Raw genomic sequence first — 23,359 nt, 5'->3', positions numbered from 1 at the left:
CCTTCAACTGTTTAAACCCCTCTAGTGCATGTTCAAGATATCTCTTGAATAATACACGCTGGAATTAAGTTCTCCTTCAAGAGAATCACCATTCGACAAATCTAGACAGTTTTCATTAAACTGAAGTTGCAGAGCGCTAACGACACACATATGCTTCTGTCATCTATTCCGTTAAAAAAAAGTCAGAGACTAGAGATGCGAATAGACCAAACATTGATATAGTGGAAAATATAAAGAACGAACCACGCGCTTCGTGTCTAAACCCGTACATCTTATATTCGCTTCTTCCCATTAACCCCCACCGTACACCCCACACATCGGGCACCAATCCATAAGTATAGGCTCTAGTTATGTTAAGGAAAAGCTTTTTTTGATATTCCACACCTTAAGGTGATGACGTCATAATCTATGCAAACCTCTCAAACCACCCCTCAAGAGTGAACAGTCGCGTTCGTGTTCGAAGTGGAATATTCCCAATGTTCTCAACACGTGGTGTACACTACATTAATTTACTGAGCAGCACACACTATTTTCCGTACCACATTATTCACAAGGATGTAATTGTCTTTTGACAAAGGTAAAAAAGAACAAACAAAACCCGCAATATGTAAACAGACACGTAGAGCAGTAGTCCATTCTAGTTTGCAGCAGGGGAAGGTGATTTCGAATTTTCTCCAAAAGAATGATTGCGGCATTTTCAGCAGTTGGTATACATTTTCTGTTAATGTTTATTGTTAAATAATCAAAAAGAAATTCCTGAATCAACAAATGATAAATGGAGTGATGTACTTTTTAGATTTAAACTGCACCACCCAGAAAGGAAACCAAGTCGCAACCTTGCTATAATGTTTGCGAAATCATCAAATATCACACTGACTCTGGAGAAATTGAGTCATCGCTTTTATTATTGACGTATTGACTCATGTCACTCAAACTCTCGTCTCGTATCACGAGATTACCGTTACACGGAGTTACATTCCCGCCATTTTGAACTTGTGTGTCCTTTTTAAGTATGTACATTGCCCGTGTTTTAAGTCTTGACAACATGTCCTCGTTTTGTATTTTTGAGTGCCGACTGAAATCTGGTAGTTTGTCCTTGTCACAGATTATGTTTCTGTTAGTCTGATAAGAAGTTTTTTTCCACGAAGACAGTACAAAGGATCGGGTTAACACGATGCTATCACTGCGTCGACTCTGACGTCGATACCACATCCGTTTTAATTCAGCATGAACTTCTTCATTCAAGAAACAAAATAAGAGGGAGAGAATAAAACCCTATAACAGAAAATATTATTTATTACTAATAGACAGTACAACAGTTTCGAGTAATAATCAGATAGCAAACTGCAAGATCAATAAGTGATGAGCAGTGACTTGTCTGTAAAACAATCCAGAACCCTGTTTTTGGGTTGTCATATAGGCAACGAGAACAACCAAATTCTGGTTAAAGGTGCGAATAGTCGAGGTACGGTGTCCGGTGTCCGGTACAGTGTGGGATTATCGATACAGTAGAAAATAAAAGAAGCGAATCGTGTCCGGAATCGTGTTCACTTCTTCTATTTTCTACTGTATTCCACACCATACACCACACCGGTCATCGTACCTCGTCTATTCGTACCTTTACTGAGGTGGACGCTTAATAATCAATTCACAATGAAGCAAAGACTACATTACCTGAAAGGAGTTGTAGGTCATCTCAATGTAAAGTTGTGTCATGTCAACCTCCATCTCAAACCCAGTGCTGGGGAATGACACGTAAAATATTATGTACATCACACCAAACAGTGGAATTAAAACTAAAATAAACTTAGCCAGTCGTCTGAAAATAGAATATTATAAACCATAATAATTGCTGGTATCTAGAAAATTAGATTGTAAATTGAACTGTCTCTATCATGCTGTTCCAATTATCAACAGTCTCCTTAAAGACGAAACGCAATTCTTGGTGACGAATAAAATATTACTTCAAATAGATCATACTGAGCTTTTTTTTTTACTACAATCTTTATTTGCAACTTTTATTGACCTCACTTCTATAGATCTTTCCTGTAACTAGATATTCTTTAAACTCTTAGATTGGTCTAGATGTTTAAACAATTGAAAACTTGATTAAATAAATAATGATCTTGTAACAATATTGACCTAAAAGGCCTCTTGACAATATTGTGGTGCATCGCCGGTGCCGAGCATCAGATTATGTAGTTTATATTGTCCAATCGTCTGTGCTTATCTTACTAATGGCTCATCATTAAAGTTTATGTTTATTTTACTCTGCGTCTCTATCCGCAGTTTAGTTTGTTACATGTTACAATTTTCGGTTAACAACCAAGACAATGTTGTGCTTATTATGAAACTGAAACCACAAACCTTTAACGTTTCTGGTGTTCGTTTTTAAAGAAAACGGGGCAGTGCGTGTCATGTGTTGAATTTAAAAGCCCGATTCAGTAATGTTATATGCGAATAAGTAATATGGCAGTTGTTGCTAGCGGAGCAGGGTATGCTCACTCTTTTTGAACACCTGTAGCAATTACAATTAGATCTGTCTACTCGATATCCCTGAGATTGATGCTTATATTGTTTATTTCGTCATGTTTTAATATGAAGGATGTCAAAACTGGTAATAATTATCGTTTCTTTTATCAAAAATATCACTCAAACTGCTGCAGCTCCTGACGATAGGCAAATCAAACTTAATTTCATAAAACCATCTAATTGTACAGAAATTGAGCTTTATTAGGAAAAGTAAATCACTATAGATCAATATTAGTATTATTTATAGGTTTCCGACCTGAGAATGAAAAGGTCTAACCAACATTGCAGCAAGGGTTGAGAATTGTATTTTATATCGTGCTGATTGCAAGTTTTATTTGCTCTCATCTGGACCGAGTCGTTAATGCATTACTTAAGAAACCACAATAGCCGATCCTCTATCAGAGCTGAAATAAATAACGATTGATAAACTTACCTATATTGTGTACGCCCAGCATGTCTCTGATTAGCTCTCACTCTTGTACATAAAACACGCAAAATATCCAGAAAGAAGAAACAGTTCACCTGAAAGATACAAAAAAATATTGGGAAGAGATTCAACTAAATAGATCCAGAGTATATTTGTTCAATATCAAGGGCATTTGAAGCAGCTTAAATACGTAACATTCTGAATCTGTCCAAGAATAGACTTCATTCTGAACCTATCCGTCTCTCTGAATCTGTCCATGAATATATATCACTCCAAATTTATTCATGAATACGTGTATCCTCCCGAATCGGTCCATGAGGTTGTATCATTCTGAATCTGCCCATGAATAATTATCACTCTGAATCTGTCCATGAACATGTATCACTCTGAATCTGTTAATGAATCAATGATCTGACGAAATAGTTACGCATTCCCTTGTTCGGGTCATCTAATAGGCTATCCAACCAATATTTATTTGTTTGAATATGTCTCTTACCGTCATTCATATTGATGCATGGAAAATATATACACACATACGTGAGTTTAGTGTTGTTCTCGGAGACTATAGGTGAGTGGGGAAAAATGATACTTACAACGACTGTAGCCATTAACGGTCCGTGCATAATCCACAAATATCCGGCATGGGTATTTATATTCCAACAACTAGAAAGATAGAAGATAGCTTGCCAGGCAAGGTAATATACGCCCACTGGCAGCTTTGATTTTAAATAAAATTATTTGGCAGTACAGTAACAATTACCAGTATGAAATATTAAACCATCACAAATACACTTCTTTTAACTTTTTGAGGCGATACTGAATAATATTACCAAGTTTCATCAAAACCTGTCAAGAATTGGGCCTTCTAGAGTGTTTACAGGTTAAAACTTGAACGCGTTTTTAAAAAAGCAATAACATTTTTCGATTTTTCTGATTTTTGTTAGGGTTCATCTTTGTGTGATTACATACACTCACACCAAGTTTCGTCAAAATCCACCAATAATTGTGCCTTCTAGAATGTTTACGTGCTACAAATTGAACGCATTTTCAAGAACAAGAGCAATAACTCATACTATTTATTTTTTGATCTTTTTTATTTTAAATAGGGTTTATCCTTAGTTGACAACAAACGCTCACACCAAGTTTCGTCAAAATCTCTCAGTAATTGAATCCTCTAGAGCGTTTACGAGCTAAAAATTGAACGCATTTTCAAGAATAAGGGCAATAACTCATACTATTTATTTTCTGATCTTTTTGATTTTAAATAGGGTTCATCCTTGGGTGATTACTAACACTCACATCAAGTTTCGTCAAAATCCGTTAAGATTTGTGCCTTCTGCAGTGTTTACGAGCTAAAAATTGAACGCGTTTTCAAGAACAAGGGCAATAACTCAGTAAATATTTTTCAATTTTTCTGATTTTCGGTATGGTTTATCCTTGAGTGATTACAAACAACCATACCAAGTTTCTTCGAAATCAATCAAGAATTGTGCCTTGAATAGTGTTTACGAGCAATTGTGGATGGACGGACGGACTTGCCCATTTCATGTGGGCGTATAAAAATACGATTATCAAGTCTTCAAAAGGTAAACATACGAAGATAACGTCCTTTTTTCATTCCTGTACTTTCATTCTTGAATTGGTGATCTGTGCGACTCAACTAAATAGTGTATTTGGGAAGCTAAAATTCATTTTAAAGATGCCAATTACCATATATTCTATCAGACGACACGTGACTACATTTGTATATTATGATTTTGCTTTTGTCGTAGTATGTTCAGGAGTATTAATTGCCTTGTTGTAATTACCATCATGAATGCCATCGTAAACTTGCAAATTTAAATTTAGTTTGTAGAAGGTTACTAGAAGCAGTATTCTAGAAGGTCGTCGGTTTTTCGTCACTTTTTCGTCACTTTTTAATATTCGCATGAATGTAGGTTGATTTACAACAGATCATCTATGTCTAAAGCTGGAATCTTTTTGTTGGAATTTGACTTTGATTTTTGTATGGTGTTCAGCAGAACTTAATATATTTTTTCAGGAGCATTTCCAAAGATAAAGCAAAGGTTTGTCAATTGGCCAGCCTCTTGATGCAGATGAGTTGAAAGTATTAAAATCTATTAATACCCGAACACACAGACATGCCTTCGACAGCTGAACGCACTTTTTTTGCCCTGAAACGAGTCAAATCTCGAATGCTTCCTAAGAAATAGTTTCTCACTTATGATTGATGAACTTCCCCATGTGAAAAGTTCATTAGCTGCTTCTAATGTTTCGCCAAAATGTTGTTTGTATTTTGGGTTTCGTTTTGCGGTTCGGATCGTTAGTACTTTGTTGACTTATACCCTATGGTGCAAGACCGATTAGAAGGACTGCTGCTGATGAGCGGCAGATTTGCTACTACTTATTTGGCCACTACGATGAACTAATTGACGCAATGGCTTCGAAAATACACGGGCTTGGTCACCCGGCTTTGTCGCCGGCAAACGTGAAAAAAGGTTAGAATGTTATTAACCTGCGACATATTGCGTTCCTTGGCGCGTTTTAATTACAGCCTATTGGTCTGGTGTACTTCATTTCTATTGCGTTTATGGAGATGTTATGGCGCTTGTCTAATTCTCCGTCGTCGTAGCAACTTAGTAAGGACACCTTTCCGGTGTGACGGAGCTACAACTGTCAAATAAACTTATTTAAACACCGCAATATTTTGATTCTATTCTGATTAATTTGTCCTAGCTACCCTAAGTAGTATTTCTTTTGACTAATATGTGTTTAAATATTTTATTTTTACAGGATTGTAGAAATGGTCTTGTGTCCACGATTTATTGCAAGTAACCTACTGAAAATACAGGTTGAAAGTTTAGTTATATCTAATTTATAGTATTATAATGCTTTATGTATATTCTGCACGCAAACAGACTATTTAATAGTCATTTATTCGAGGAAATGCTGTATTAAATGGCGTGCATAAGGCAAATGACCTGAAACGGACTCTTACGTAATACTTTCAGATCTACAGTACCACATGTTATGTTTTAATGTGGAACGAACGGCACTTTTACTGAAAACAGTGGTACCAACTCTCAATTTCTTTTCCAATCTCAAAAGTCTCGTGTTTGATGTTCACCGAATGTAGAACAACGACCTTTCGTCAGTATCACATTACTGAAATAGAACCTTGTAATGATAAAAAATCCTTTATCCCTGAATACAATGATTTATCTCCACAGATTTTTTGCAGAACTTTTTGGCTTACTGCAAGTTGTTATAGTCTTGTCGAAATTGATTGAAATCACAGTACGTTTTTATTTACACAAAAACATAACAGAAGGTAGATAAATGTGATAATGGATTTTACAAGATAAATTATTTAAACATGTTTTTATTGTTTAAGTAAAACTTAAATTCCATAGTAATGTCTTACAAATATAAAATATTAAATACGAGGAAACGCTTGGGAATATTCCATACCAACTTAATTTGGCAAGGCATATAACTTGTGTAACACCACCCGATTTAAAATCTGTTTTCACCATGATTACTTAAACTGAGGTGTGAAATATTGTACTTAAATGCATTTGACAAGAACACCTTCACGATAAAGTCGTATTTGCTGTTGATGAAACAACTTTGAGCAGAAAAATTCACCAACTCAACCCCGCAAGATTAAGCTAATGGATGTGATAATAAGCCAGATAATGGAACTAGTACGGTTCTATGGTCAGATAATGCAAACTGCCTGTGATTATGTAATAATTTTTATTCAAACTCTACGGACACATTAAAATTTTTTATGTTAACTGTATTTTTTTGAAACTTATATATCAATTCATATCAAAATCTAAAAGGTAATGACATTTCGCAAAAAATTAGAAATTGACGTCAGATTCGGTCAAAAGAAAACTCAGAAATGCAAGTTCGAGTTTAGTAGATAAAAAAAATAAAAAAAAATTATTACAACGCCGGTTTTAAATTTTATTGACAATAAAATATAATATGAAAAATAGCTTTAGAAGAGATTAAAACTATTTCAAAAATGATTAGTTCCAACTTTCCCAGATCGCACTGTCGATTCAGGTGATTGATCTGGTGTTAATCTCTTTCAAACTTTTCTTACAGATCGATATTATCACTTAAAGACGTAAGATCTGAAACTTGCCTCCTCCTACACTGAAATTCTATATAGTGACTCATTTACAACTTACTTCACAGATGATCCAGAAAGTTTATTTAACATCCAGGATGCGTTTTACTATTGTTTATGATTCAGGAAGATTATTTAACAGATGTACTAATCCAGGAAGATTATTTTAACAGATGTCATGATCCAGTGTATCTTACCATCCCAGTTTGCACAACTTTGGATGTGTTTCGGAGTTGATATTTCTCACATTAGTTGATGACAACCAGCTGGTGGACTAGGGGTACGGGGAAATGAAATTTAGGTGTGACGTTCATTTTAAACTAGTTTACCTAATTTTATGTTCGTTTTGTTGATAACGACCATGTGATAACAGAATAAAAGATGATAAATTTACTTTTGTTTATCTTCAAAACGAAAAGAATGATAAAAGATTTTCATCATAAAGAAAAGAAAGTGAAAGATTTATCTTCGGATGAAAAGATATATCAACTACAACTTACACTATAAAGTAACTAACTGTTGAAATATATCATGCGGTTTTTGTACCATGGAGCATTATAAAGGATGTTAGTTTTTTAAGGCAGTGAACCAGTGCTACTTAACTTATTTTTAATTAAATAAAAATGTTATTCCTATTCTCATAAGACCACCACATTTAAGAGAAAACTCATGATGAAATGAACCTATTCCATCTGAAACACCATAAATTGCCTCATACGGGATTTCGAACACTTCCTGGTCTATTCTGTTACCAACAGAATTGCTTCGGAAATGCTACAAGCTAGGTGATAACAAATACAAGGCAAAACTGTATCGACAGCGGAAGCGGCATTGATCCGCCATTAAAACTTTCTCAATAAAGATTCATCTGAAGGCAGAATTGGGGGTATTGGTACGCATATCTGCAGGATTTTGATTTTAGGGCATGTGTTTTTCTAGCTTCCGTTGTATATATGTACTCTAAAATTTATGACCTCCAAAATGAAAAAAAAACCGTGACGAAAGTTAAATCAATACATAAGTCCAACACTTTAATAAACAAGCAATAAAGCGATGTTAAAACGAACAAATAAAACGCCAGACGAAGGAAGAATCGCAGTTGCTCATGTTCAACTTTCTAGCAAAGCGATTTGCCCATTTACTTAAGTGATCGGAATATATCGCAGAAGAAAGTATTTTTCTCTGATTTGTCTGATGAGATGCCTTAAATCGCCATCGACCTAAACACATCTTTCACAAAACAACATTGTTCTCTAACATACAATCCTCTATTGGTAACAGTCTATCCTAAATTTTATTTATCTATGTATGCATATTTTCATGGATTTGAGATAAAAGCAGGTTTATTTAAGTTTTTTTTAGAGTGGTTCGTAATTTATGGAGTTTCTGAGAACAAATCCCCAATTTTACTATTCGATATAATGACGTCAGTATAGATATCCTTTAGTTGAGTTGCTATCTAAATATAAACATCTAAAATAGGAATTTATTTAAATAATGATACATGTTAGAATTATCAGATGAAAATCAACATAAATAGATAGACACTTTATATCCTAATACATGTTTTCATAATTTGTTTACATTCGAAGGCCATTGATCATATCTTTTTTTTGAAATACTGCTTTAGTTCGATCTTGTTTATATCGTCAAATCATTGATCTTATCATTTTTAAAAAAATCTTCTTTTGTAGATGTTTTTTTTTAAACATAGTAGAGAGTTTTTTTTTATAGTACTTCGCATGTTGTATCAAGCTCTTTACCACAGATGAGTCAATAAACAGTCATTGAACTTTACTATAACCAAAATGCAAATATATATCTCAAATGTAGTGGACGAAAAGAAATGAAATGTTTTGGTTTGGATCTATCTTTTGAGCATCAGCTATTGTCTAGGTAGGTGTACGTCATGAATTCATTGACCTAATTTAACATTTCAAGGGAAGTTAACAAGCTAAACATTCTGTAAAAAGAAAGAATGTAGGTGAAAAGGTGATACATAAGCAGGTTAATAATACTTACTATGTGTTGTCATTGACAGCTTTAACAATGGCCCAAGGTAGAAAAAACAGCAGAGGCGATACTGAAAATATATTACAAAGTTTTTTTGTAAAGAAACATTAAGCATGGGACTATTTGTCGAGCTCCAGGTGCAGCGTTATTATACTTTTAACACACAGCTACAGACCTCACTTTATCAGTTCCGTCCAGACAAATGGAATTTCGGATTCACATGAAAATTGTGAAAAAGAATAAATAATTATGACTATGTTAGTAGTAAAACTCATTCAAGGTATTTTCAATTTGTATATACGCACATCGAGTTTCATCAAACATGATTTATTTCGAAATATATTTTACCGTTTGAATCAGGCAGCAGAAAACTCTTCCGCCTTTCAAAAAGACTACGATTCGATGACAAATACTTTAAGTATATCCACGCCATTTCTACCAAGGTTTGGAGGAATTGATCACTACCGTATATAAGAAATCGACCGTATTTCAAAATTAACATCGACCGTGTTAAAATGATGAAATAAGATAAAAAATTTTTTTAATATAAACAGGAAACGAAGGGTATTTATATTTTCCTAGATGTAATTTATCTGACAGGGGGCGACACAAGTCTGTTTGATTGATGATGGATGTAAAACGTCTATATCAGTTGAAATATCAAGTTTCCTTCAAATTGTATGGATTTGAAAATGAATATTTCTTTATTTCAATGTATCACAATTGAATATCATCGATAACAAAATTTCTAAAGGTTTTCTGTCTCTTCTGTATGAAATTTATAACTTAAAGTCATACAAGGTGCTTTATACACCAACAACATTAATACAGGGAAATTTCCCATGAAAATGATTCTTTTCAGAACAGAGAACTTTCAAAACAGAATAAAATATTTATCATGTCATCAGTTTCTTACAATTTCTAATAACAGTAACATTTCTGGTAAATTATTACGTTTTGGATTATTGGCGTTTGCGAAGTTTGCCTTTGCCCGAGTATTGTGCTAGACGTGAAATCGAATGTTGTCATATTTTATATGAAATGTCGTATCTGATGTTCCTGAATTTCACCAGGAACTCTCTTCCCATTCTCATTGAAGAAGCTGTTCCATCTCAGGCCTCAATAAAATATCACAGAAAACCTTCTTGTAAGTAAAGTATTATCTACAATCAGAGAGTTAGTTTATATTTGTAAGAAATGTAAATATCAAGGTGATCGATAAATGTCTAACAGTAAATCTGGTTAAGATAACGGTAGAACATAACTCACACCTGTCTGGACGTTTTACATCTTTTCAGATTTAATTCAGTCGGACAAAGATTTTATCAGAACAAAATAAACAGTGTTTTTTTTAAACAGGTTTAATGAACGAAGTCTTTTAGGAACATGTTTCAGCTCTATGATGAACTGACAACGACATATAGTGGTGTTTAATACGAAGAAAAAGTAGGCGATAAATTTCATTTTTGCATCTTGAGCATATTTAAGTTTAATCTTTTAGGGTTCCAACCACTTCTCAATATGCCAGTCCAGTCGACCCAGCTGTAAATCGGTAAATATAATCCAGGAATGATCAAGGTATAACTAACGACCAGCCGGTAGACAGTATACATGTTGTTATCATTGTAAAAAAATATGTTTCTTAGTTTCGTTTTTTTTTTCGATATCATACGTGTGGAGAAAACTCCAATTTATTTCATTTAATGTCAAGAATAGAGGATCTGTTCTGAGATTTTTTCAGTTTTCTGATGTAAGAATGGATTCCAGTCTATCCTGCTTATCGGACTCAAATAAACTGTAATATACTTACGCCAACCAAGATAAATATAAAATTTGACGCCCTTTCTGTCTGTATACAACGTTCTATAAATTAACATATGAAGATATAGACCCTCAGTAAATATCCACATTTGACTCACACAAATACTATAATTAAACAACGCTACCAGCAAGCGACATTCCCAGTGCTGAAAAAAAAAATCACAAATTATACAATGCCGTAATGCCATCGTTACTACTTATTCAGATCATCTGTACTCAAAATCTTTCAGTCTATCTTATCAACAAAACCATTCAAAGAACCAAAGGTTGAATGAAAGTAATACAAGATTAAAACGTGGTCAGAAAGCAATAGAGTGTTGGCACATCCATCCATCTGTACCTTTCGACTCAATCTGACGCAAATAATTGTGCAAAGATTAGTAGCGCTAACATTATGGATCATACACTGATTCCAAGTAATTGAATTTGGAGGAATAATTGTTAAGTGGTAGTCGGGTTGACCTAGACTGAATGTCCAGTAGACCATTAGGTACCTTATCAGTATTTTGGGCATGTTCATCCAATCAAATGAAATGTAAAATGATAATCACGATATAAGAAATAGATATAATTATATTACGATATATTCCAGTAATCGAATAATAATTGTCTGAGAAATCTTCTAAAATCTACACTTTAAAAATCGGTATGTAGGCTACATATCGAATCATCCTCAAATAATTTATCTAATGAAAAATAATGAAATTTCCCAGACGACATTATTTATTAAAGTACTGGCTTAGTTTATATAGTTTAAATATATAAAAGAAGAAATAACATGTGGTGTATTATTCAGGATAGAAAAGCAGGCCCGTAGCCTGACCAGTATTCCTTATCAGACATGAGGAGTGATAATCTATGCCAATCATGAGAGGTTACAACAGACATTGTCCATGTACCCCCCATAATCGAATTTTCGAGGAATCTGTACATTTCGGAGAATCAAACACTCCCTTTCCCAAAATCTGATATACCCCTGGGGTTCAATTATCATCCTGTAAGAATATACTTATCTATGATAGATATTAAAATGAACAGCCTGTAGACAGTGAAGTGAGATGAATATATCTAATAACTGGTATTGATCTCCATCTAAAATCTGTCAGGTAAGCGGTAGTTAAATTTATCACATTTTATAATGTCTACTATTACATTCATCAATATCAGTTTACATGATATGTAATTTTTTAATAGACTGTATTATGTATTCTATTCCCATGTTTTACCTAGTAATTTCATGTTCAAAACAAAGTAATTAGGACAGTAAAAGTATTCACTGTCGTCATTTTAACATTCAAACGCGGATAATTCTGGACAAACATGATATTTGACGGTGAGCTGGAAACACTATTACTGATTGGCTTAGCTGAAAAAATTACCGTTTCTGAGACTAAAGTATGAGAGAATTATAAAAATGCCACACTTGTCCCTTTAAGTACTGAATTACAAATACCAATCCCCAACTTCATCCGAATGGTTCAACGTAGGTGAACGTACTATTATGGTACAATATCAGTCTAATAATTACATATCAGTCTCATGGTGAAATATGCTGAAACATCTTGTGTTGAAATATAAGAATAGTGGTGAAATATCATTTTCATTGTAAAATATCACCTCCATATCATTTTCATTGTAAAATATCATTTCCATTGTAAAATATCATTTCCATTGTAAAATATCATTTCCATTGTAAAATTTCATTCCATTGTAAAATATCATTTCCATTGTAAAATATCATTTCCATTGTAAAATATCATTTCCATTGTAAAATATCTGTTTCAAAATGAAATGTCTGTTTCAAAATGAAATGTCTGTTTCATAATGAAATGTCTGTTTCATAATGAAATATATGTTTCATAATGAAATATCTGTTTCATAATGAAATATCTGTTTCATAATGAAATATCTGTTTCATAATGAAATATCTGTTTCATAATGAAATATCTGTTTCATGGTGAAATATCTGTTTCATGGTGAAATATCTGTTTCATGGTGAAATATCTGTTTCGTGGTGAAATATCTGTTTCATGTTGAAATATCTGTTTCATGGTGAAATATCTGTTTCATGTTGAAATATCTGTTTCATGTTGAAATATCTGTTTCATGTTGAAATATCTGTTTCATGTTGAAATATCTGTTTCATGTTGAAATATCTTTTTCATGGTGAAATATCTGTTTCATGGTGAAATATCTGTTTCATGGTGAAATATCTGTTTCATGGTGAAATATCTGTTTCATGGTGAAATATCTGTTTCATGGTGAAATATCTGTTTCATGGTGAAACATTTGTTTAATGATAAAGTGTCAGTTTTATGGTGAAATATTAGTTTCTGAAAAAAATAGAATACGTTTTTATAGTGAAATATCAGTTTGTAATTGCTTGTGAAATATACTCACCGAACCCTCCTCAATAAATTGCAATTCACCATTGACCTGTCTTATATCTTTCTCAAAACCAACTCCATTCACAAATAAGGCTTCTTTTAAAAACGACAATGCAGCTCGTAACATAAAGGCAAAGAAAAGGTTTAAATGCAGTGTGTTGCTCTTTGATTTTAGACGACTGAAAGGGACAAATATGAAAAAGTCAGTTATAAGATTTGTTCAATCATTAGTAGAAACAAAGGCCAGGTATTATTCATTATAAATGAAATTCTGATGTAGAAATAGTATACAATTTAATGAAGCCTACAACATTCAAATACAGGTCCCATTTAAAATAGAGACGATAAAATAAAGATGTTATAAGTAAAAGAATTTATCACTTGACTTTAAGAGCAAGAATATTTTACATTTTGAACCTTAAAATTTCAGAATTATAAATATACACCACTAACTACCTAGGCGTTTGAAGTGAGTGTTATGTTTTCGTAACTCAATGATTTACACTCACAAAGAGAAAATTTGTGTACACCTATTAAAATAGATCTCTTGTATTATTCTTAAGATACAAAACAACCACTAACGATCATTTTATCTTAAATTAGAGCATTTTATATTTTGCAATAATCATAATGTAATGTGACATGCATTGATCGTAACCAGTATACATCAAGCATTAACTTTTGCTTCTCCACCATAACCTTTTTGATTGTCCAACATTTCCAGCAATACTTCAGAGGTTTTCAATGGTCAAAAAATATCTTTAGAAAGCATAAAGTATCAGTAAAAAGATTACAACATTGATATCTAACTCTTTCGGAACATGTTAGAATGGAGTTGAATGGGTTTAAATTCCATTAGACATTAACATGTTCCTTGATTAGTCTATCAAGGTCTATCAAGAACACATTAAACATAATTTAGAAGTGTCAAACATCTCAAATGGACATTTTCTCACGTTGAATTCAAATCTCAAACCTAATTGTCAACACTGTACATCTCAGACGAATGGACAGTTTAAATTTTGGTGATCAATTCCCAAACCTCCTGTCTAATGATCAAGATTTAAGAGAATCAGTGTTTATGTCGGTGAATCACAAACAAATTGTCTGTCGAACAGAAGAATTCCAGTTCAAAGCAGTACATTTAAAAAGGTCAGTGAAATCTGCACTGTACCAGATAGATCATTCAATTATTAAGATACAATTAAATGAAACGAAACATGAAATTCTGTTCTGCTGCGTTACACTTTATAAAATGAAGTTTATGTCTTGAGGAAAAATTAGGGTAAAAAACCCAATTCGTTCGAAGTTATCTGAACTGTACAGAGTTTAGGGAAAAGATTCGACTGGAATTAAACAGTTTCTGAACAATTTTCAAATGGCGTATAATCTTGATGTCTTTGCTTCCATATCTGTAAAGAGGATTCCAGGAACAATTCTAACAGACCTATTTATATATACATGTAGAAATATTCTTCCATTAAATCGGTGGCTACTCACCTACAGCACAGCATAATAGAAACAGCAATTATTAGAGATGCTAGTGATATACCATAACCAATTGAGTATAACAGACGCAGTCGGTCAAAGTGAAACTGAAATAGAAGATTATAGACCTTATGTTCACTGGAATAGCACCTGAAAGAATCGGGAAACAATTTTCAACGGTTGTGGTTTGCACACACATACATTATGACCTTTTATTCATTTTAATTTAACAATAATATCAATTTTATCAACTGCTACTATTCATTCATACAGTCATTTATATATTTATTTGTTTATTTTCTTCCATGAAACTTTAAATAAATGATAATTTACAAAGCCTCGGGGCTTTAATTTATCTTTTTATTTTCTGAAACAAGATCTAAGATATAATATCTAAACAGGCGACAGAAAAAAGCCAGTTTAATGGGTTTTTATTTCCAATTATTTTAATATCGACCCTCTGTCTTCTCTGATTATCCCCCCTGGGAACATCATGTCTGAGACAGCTAATATTCATCAAACAAAACTCAAATCAAAGCAGCAGTAATTATCTATTCCTGGTAACTCCAAGACAGAGTAATGTACGGAAGAAATGAAGTACAGTCGGAATGTTGTGTCATCCCTTCCCACACTTATTAGGCAATACCAAGCTGTATTATATCTTTCCAAGTTCATACTCTATTAAACATGTTGACCGGTCCACGAAAATGATATTACCAGATAGATACATAACATCGTAAACATCTTCTGAACAGTAATTCTTTTAATGTCATGAAAAAATTCCAATTTGTTGTGATGATATTCTCCTTGCATGAGACAAAACTTTGGAAAGGTGTCAAAAATTGTATGTGTTTCCTAAGCTATCAGGTATTGCTCTTCCTACGTCGGTCTGCTTCTGTCGTTGTCAATAAGCCTACTACCTGATTCAACCTCTTCAATCTAATTTCAGATTAACGTTTTACTCTTTTATTTCGACCTTTCGATTAGTATTTGTAAATTGACGCTACTTTTTCATAACAGGCAATTATCGCAATAAAATCGACACCACTGATAAAGTGGCGGGAAAATTGACAGACAACAGGCGTAAAATTACACCTCTCTCGCCCCCTGATGCAATAATTGACCGTTTATTCTGGACAATGGCCAATAACAATACTCGTTTTATTGTCAACAGATTCCCAGACTTCCCTTTTCCGGATATCTCGTTTGAAATTGTAAGAGTCCAGTTCGTCGAGCGGATATTAAGCAGTTATTCTGGTTTTCTCGCTATTTAGACATCAGTGTGTCAGTGTGTACATGAAAAAAGACGTATTGTTGTCATAAATAGTAGTAATCCTTAGATGTGAGACTTTTACAAAAAATCCAAAAGGCAAGAATTCAGTCTGAGATCCGGGGTCTAATTAAATTAGACACATCAGTACGGGCGCGCTCCACAGTTGGCTTGAGAATTTAAAAAAAAAAACGCGTAACACAGAATGGTCAAGTTGCATATTTCTGTTATATCCGGTGTAATTATACGAGTACCCATGCCATTTGGTCTAAAGGCAATGACCTTTTGTTTTCATGTGATTTGATCGGGATTATCGGGATTATCAATAAAAAAAACAAGCGATTATCTAATTGACAATAAGTGATTAAGATGAGTAGATGTTGGATTATACAGATTTTTCTGAGTGTCGGGACCACTGATTAGTGTCGTAATTCGGAATATACAGAGTGTCGGAGTACTCAGAGTTTTTTAGACTAGCCTTAGAAGGAAATTAATCGAGTCCTGAAAAATGATGTCGGATTACAGATATACTCAGATATCGGATATCATAGAGTATTTGAAAAATTCTTTCTTCATGCTAGAATTGTTTATGTAAAAGATTTGAAATGATAAATTTCGTCCCGGAAGGATTAGATCAGCCGCCATCTTGAACTGACTAAATTGTCTATAAAACCACTTTTGGGGATCAGGGTTTAATCAGATTTGCATTATTTTAATATATATGTAATCAGTGAACAATTCCTAACAATCGTGTGGGCCAATTTTTGAATTTCGATTTTGCTTTCGAGTGATTTCCGGTTGATTTTTTTCAATATTGTCCAAAAATATTAAAGCTCATATCTCACGACCTTGTTCTTTGGTGACCTTGTGACCAGCACAGAAGTTGTTGTTTTAGACGAGATCTATCCAAAAAATGTCTTCCTTTTTCTTGTGCTACGTAAACTTCCGGTTTTACAGCCATTTGATGTAGCGATTTTTAACTTTGAAGAACTTTGTAAGCTTTTTCTTGACCAAGAACAAGGCTTTCAGGAAAACAACCTTCAACCTTTAGTGAACAAGTTCATCAGGTGTTAGAGTAGTTTGATATTTGAATAGAAAATAGATTCTAAGCCCCTAGGAATAAGATAATCATTTATTAAAATGATCACACGGTTAAGACACTATTTTGTTCTCCTTTCATAACTGGATTTTCTTCATGATTTTTATTTGACCTCTAATAGTTATTTATGACGGATGTTTGTCAATGAAGTGTTAGGAAAAATACATCCTGTCGTACAACTTAATCATACATTATCAATACATATCAAACAATACGCCAAAATCTTCACACAAATTACTAACTTATTAAATGATAAAAAATATACCTTTTTTGTTTCCTATAAATATCCTTAAACCTTTGCCGAGTTTATAGCATATTCTCAACAATTATTTATTAAAGGTCATAGAAGTGTCGCAACTACCCAATATTCTCTGAATTGCTTGTATTCAATTTTTAGAAAGTTGATCTAAATTCTCTTTTATTATCAGGTTTTTAAGGTTACTATAGGCTAGATTTCAAATACATGAACGTAAAGTAATTTTTCGAGCACTGATAAATCTGTAATTCTACTGCTGGTGTTTGCTTTCGATAAGTTGTAAAGAAGGTCAATGACCATAAAAAAACTGCAATTAGGCGTGCATCTCCATAAATGGCTATTTATATGGCACTTCTTTCAGTATTTTAAAGTTATTTGTACAAAGCTACAGTATTAATTTGTGGAAGAAGAAAAATATCTGAAGGCCACGTCTGGTAGAATAAAAACCATAAAACTCCAGTATTGAAAAACCAGAGCGACTCTAGGCTTCCCATTAACATGGTGTAAATATTTATATAGAAAACTATTTGATAAAGTTGAGAATTAAGCCTCTAGATAAGTTAAATGTCAGGATGCATTCAGATAAATCAAATCATGGAATGAGACGTATTTAGTTCGACCATTCATAGACATAATAAAACATGGGTTATTTTGAGGACATCTCCAGTTGAATGAAGTTGAATAGTGTAAACAAATCTTTGATCCGACAAATTATTGAGAAGCCTTGACTCGGAAAGATGGATGGTAATACATGTATTGTAATTATAATTTGTAACATCGCATGTGACGAATTATTGTAACAATCTCCAAGTCAGCAGATATTTTCATACAATGATCATGGGGTATATTTTTTTGTCTGGACTATGCAGGTTTGAAGAAAAGTTGTGAAAAGCTTTTGAAAGCGTTCTCAATAGTTCGCGATACCATCTTCAAAACGTCGAGAGTCGGCGAGCTATTTCGCATCATAACGATACTTGCATTGAGATTGTTTCCATAAAAAGACAGACACGCATTTCCCAGACCCTTGCTATGTTCGGAGACTTTTTTTTTTTTAAACAATATTTATTCAAGAATTACAAATATTACAATATACATATAGATAAACATATGGTTTTAGAAACAAGCTTTAAGCTTATATAAATCCATTACCATTCAAAAATAGTTACAGTACGATACAATACAAATTAGGGAAAAATTTACAAACTATTTACACTAAATGAGGTTCTCTCAACTGTATCAAGACAGCAGATATGGTTCAGTAAATTTAATTGTATGGATGAAATAAAATATGTTTGTTGGAGGTTTTGCTCATCGAGGTTTCGGTAATCGGCATGGCCCCACAGCGACCCCGGTCGATCGAGGCTAATATAGAGAACTGGAATGTCTTACAAAGATAAACAGGTGGAGGTAAGTGATAGATCAATAGTTTGGCATGAGTAAGTGGTAGGACTCAATAGAACGAACCATAGGTAAGCTTCAGTAGAGCTAGCACAAATTAGGTAAGTATCAATAGAACGAGCAATAAATCAGGTAAGCCTCAATCGAACGAACCATAGATATATAGAGATCGGGTTTACCCCAGTAGAGCGAACCATATATCAGGTATGACTCAATAGTACGAGTAATGGATCAGACAAATCGGGATTTTTAACAGACCATCAAAAGGACGAACAATGAATCAAGTTAGCCTCAATAGAATCGACCTTAGATCAGGTAGGACTCAATGGAACGAGCAATAGATCCGGATAGCCTCAAGGGCTAACAGTAGATCTCGTGAGTCTCAATAATACGAACAAAAGATCAGGTAAGTATCAATAGAGCGATCAATGGACCAGGTAAGCCTCGATACAACTAGTAGTAGACCCGGTTTACCACATGGGCAAACAAATAGACCAAGTAAGCCTTAATACAACGAGCGAAAGAGAACAGGTAAGTCTCTTTAGGACGAACATTGGATCAGGTAAGCCTCAATAGAATGAACAATAGAGACTAGGTAAGTTGGACGGACCGTGGACCAGGTAAGACTCAATGGAACAAACAATGCATCAACTAAGCCTCAATATAACGAACAATGCATCAACTAAGCCTCAATTTAACGAACAATGCATCAACTAAGCCTCAATTTAACGAACAATGCATCAACTAAGCCTCAATTTAACGAACAATGCATCAACTAAGCCTCAATTTAACGAACAATGCATCAAATAAGCCTCAATTTAACGAACAATGCATCAAATAAGCCTCGACATAACATCAATAGAACGAGCAATAAAGCAGTCAAGCCTCAGAAAGACTAACAATAGAGCAGTTCAGTCTCAATAGATCAGATAAGTTTCAATAGATCAGATAAGTCTCAATAGAACGAACAATAGAGGGCGGGAGATAGGAAATAAGATAAACAGTAGATCAGGTAGGCCTCAAACGGTCTAACTATAAATCAGGTAAGCCTCAATGCAACGAACAATAGACCAAGTAAGCATCAGAACAACCAACAATACATCAGGTAAGCTCAGTAGAGCGAACAACAGGTCAGGTAATCCCGGATAAAACGAACAGTAGATTAAGTAATCCTGAATAGAACGAACCGTAGATCAGGTTATCCTGAATTAAACGAACAATACATCAAGTCATAAACCTGAATAAAACGATCAATACATCAGATATGTCTCAATAGCAAGAAAAAATAGATCAGGTGATCCTAAGTAAAACGAACAATGGATCAGAACAGCATTCAACAACTGTTAACTCGGATAGATCTGGTTATAATGAATATAATAAAGACCCAAAGACGCAATGAAGCAGGTGTGGTTAAAAACGATGCGTTAGTCTAATATATTCATGGACAATGCTAATGATAGTGGTGTTCTCTTTAAGACTAAGGTCCCCGTAGGAGTAACTTGGTGTCTAGAAAATGCATAGGAAGAGTATGAAGCGTCTTGGAACGTTGAGTATGGTAACGTGGACAGTAAAGAAGGAAGTGATCAGCATTTTCAAAGGAGTGGCCACATGGACATGATGGATCTTCAGTGAGGTGTCGAGCAAACATGTGGCAATGGAGTTCACTCATACTGTTTCTGATTCTACAATGAATTATTTCTAATGCTCTGTCTCCAAGGTAGATGTAGCTAGGAATCTGAGTATCTTTAGCTTTTAACTGTTGTTTAAATGATTGAATGGATGTAGCCGTTTTCATGTACTCAGGGAGAATATTCCAATCACGAATTGCTGATGGAAGAAAGGATTCCTGGAAAAGGGTACTCTGGCAGAATGTTGATCTTAGTTGATCCTGGTTGCGGGTGTTGTAGGTATGAATGTCGCCAGTGTGGCGGGGCACTAATATATTCAGATAAGGTGGTGCAAGGTGGTGTATCATCTTGTAGAAGAGAGTGAGCTTGTGCCGATAGCGCCTGGTTTTCAATGGTAAAAAGCCAGTTTCTTTATATAGTATCTTGTGAGATGTACCTCGTGTCAGGCCTGAGATGGTTCGCAATGCGTCAAGTTGAAGATTTTCGAGGCGTTCAGCATCCCGAAGTGAGCAATTGTCCCAAACGACATCATTAAAGTCAAAGAGTGGTAGGATAAATGACTTATATAGCTTTTCTAAGGATTTTTCGAGAAAGGCGATATTTCAGTGATCGTAAGCAGTCGATGGATTTTTTTGTTTTAGAAATGATGTGATCGATATGTTTGTTCCACTTGCCATCTGCACTGAAAATTATACCTAAATGCTTATGCTCGTCAGAAACAAAGATTGAGGTGCTATTGAAAAAGAGGGAGAAATTTGATGCATTAGTCTTTTTGCTGAAGGTAATGCTTTTAGTTTTTTCTGGACAAAAAACGACGTTCCATCTTTTGGCCCAGTGATCGATCTTTAGCAAATCGAGATCTAAGGCTCTTTGACAAGATAGGGGGTCATGAATTACCATGTACATTGAGGTGTCATCAGCGAACAATTTAAGGTGTGATTTTATATCTTCTGCTATGTCATTTATATATACGAGGAAAAGGAGTGGACCCAGAATTGAACCCTGAGGCACTCCGTTGGGTACGATGATTTCAGTTGATGATTGACCTTTTATTTGAACTAATTGTCTGCGATCCGAGAGGTAGTCTTTTATGAGAAGTAGAAGATTCCCGGTAATCCCAATGGCCTGGAGTTTACATAGAAGCCCTTCATGCCAGACACGATCGAATGCCTTACTTATATCGAAGAAGATGGCCTTAGTTTCGAGTCATTTATCAAGCTCGCCACATATTTGATGACAGATATCAACAAGTTGGTAAGTGTAAATAACAATTTTGTTATTTGAGACAAGGAAGTTGTTGAGGTATTTGTGCATGCATTTTTCAAAGACTTTTCCAAGACAGCTCAACAAGGATATTGGTCTATAATTGGAGCAGGAATGTTGGTCGCCCTTCTTGTAAATTGGGGTAACGTCGGCCCGTTTCCAAATGAGTGAAAAACACTGAGAGTTTTGGAGAAAATTGAATAGGTAAGACAATGGAGAGTACAGAAATTTACAGCACAGTTTTAGAATGGTATTATTTATATGGTCACTACCACAGGCCTTGCTTGTATCAAGGGAGATCAAGATATCATAAACATCACTTGGAGTGAAGATAGGTTCTTCGATTTCGATAAGACTTGGTGTTAGTGCAGGTGGGCTTAAATTTGGGTTGGGTAGTTTGGATTGACTTATGAAGTGCTGGTTGAGTGCTTCAGCCTTTTCACGGTCGTCATCGATAATGCCGTTTTTTGTAAGTAAAGAGGGAAAGTCTTTCGGGGTGGATTTATGTTTGAATGCAACAGATTTGACTATCTTCCACCAGTCTTTTTCGTTGAATTTGCACTCATTTATTTTGTTAAATCTTATCCCAACGTTGTTGGGTCGAGGCTTTCGAGGTATACCAGCATTGTTAGAAGACACTTGGATACTGGTTTGAAGTAAATGGGGTGGTCAGATATGATGTGATGGTTGTGGGTAGTGTGGTAAGTGTAGTTTGTTTCTTAAAGCGTGTGTAGTCAATACTATAGAGAGACATTTCCAACAAGGTTTACAAAAGAAAGTAACTCACCGATAGATCTGTCGAATGTTTATCACATGAGCTAAAGTTTGTCCATGTAGTATTAAATATAGGACTATATGACCACTCGCCGTCTTCCCCACATTGTTTAGATGCATACTCTGTTAAAAAGAAATACATGATAATGACTTTTTACGATTCACTTGTCAAACCAAGCAGTTTGTAGAGAAAGATATTTTTCTTTCAGATAGTCTTTGAACAGGCTTCATTGTAAAAATTGGCAACAGTGTCATGGGATTCATCAACCAGAAGAGGTAACGTGTTAAAATCTTACCCCTAGAATTGAATCCATGAATATAATTCGGACATCTCTGTTTAACCAGTTCGCCTGCTGGAGATTCATCCCAACATAACACATTGTCCCAAACCATTCCACATTTCGGCTCCTCGCTTGGTGGTTCTGAAATAAACAACAATGTTTTGTATTATCTCGTACTTCTGAAACAGCCGATGTAACTTTCGTTATCGCCTTATATATATGTTCTGCTTCTCTATTTTGGAGTTTTCACATATGTGTGCTTTATGGATTTGAAAAGATCGACGTCCAATATATAGAAACCAAGTACTAACGATCCGAGCTGCAAAACGAAACCCGAACCCAAACAACACATGCTCATCATGTTAGAAGCTGGATGGGCCAAATAGAAAAAAAAGTCTAGTTGTTAATGTCAAGAATAGAATAATGCAGGACCTCGGCGTGGAGTTGTGGTCTTCATTAGTAAAATGAAAACTAATCCAATTAGCCTAAATAAGATGAAGAGCAATGGGGCGTAAAATATAATTTATTAGCGAAATAAGGTGTAGAACAGAAGGTAGTTTAGGTTTAATCTTGTGATA

General features: G+C 34.4%; 1 protein-coding gene across 1 annotated transcript; it reads right to left on the bottom strand.

The window, feature by feature from the left end:
* Window positions 1-1,230: 1,230 nt before the first annotated feature.
* On the bottom strand, window positions 1,231-22,899 carry LOTGIDRAFT_62404 (hypothetical protein; the record flags this gene model as incomplete). Its single annotated transcript, XM_009068960.1, has 10 exons — window positions 1,231-1,275; window positions 1,675-1,819; window positions 2,966-3,054; window positions 3,553-3,622; window positions 9,126-9,186; window positions 10,927-11,083; window positions 13,338-13,503; window positions 14,825-14,919; window positions 22,514-22,623; window positions 22,797-22,899. Coding segments are annotated over 10 exons (1,041 nt in total), but the record flags the coding sequence as incomplete, so codon positions are not given.
* Between the last annotated feature and the right edge of the window lie 460 nt (window positions 22,900-23,359).

The sequence above is a fragment of the Lottia gigantea genome (assembly GCF_000327385.1).
Source record: "Lottia gigantea unplaced genomic scaffold LOTGIsca_97, whole genome shotgun sequence".
In the NCBI taxonomy this organism is placed as follows: domain Eukaryota; kingdom Metazoa; phylum Mollusca; class Gastropoda; family Lottiidae; genus Lottia; species Lottia gigantea.
The sequence above is the reverse complement of the archived record's forward strand: the minus strand, read 5'-3'. Positions and strand labels throughout refer to the sequence as shown.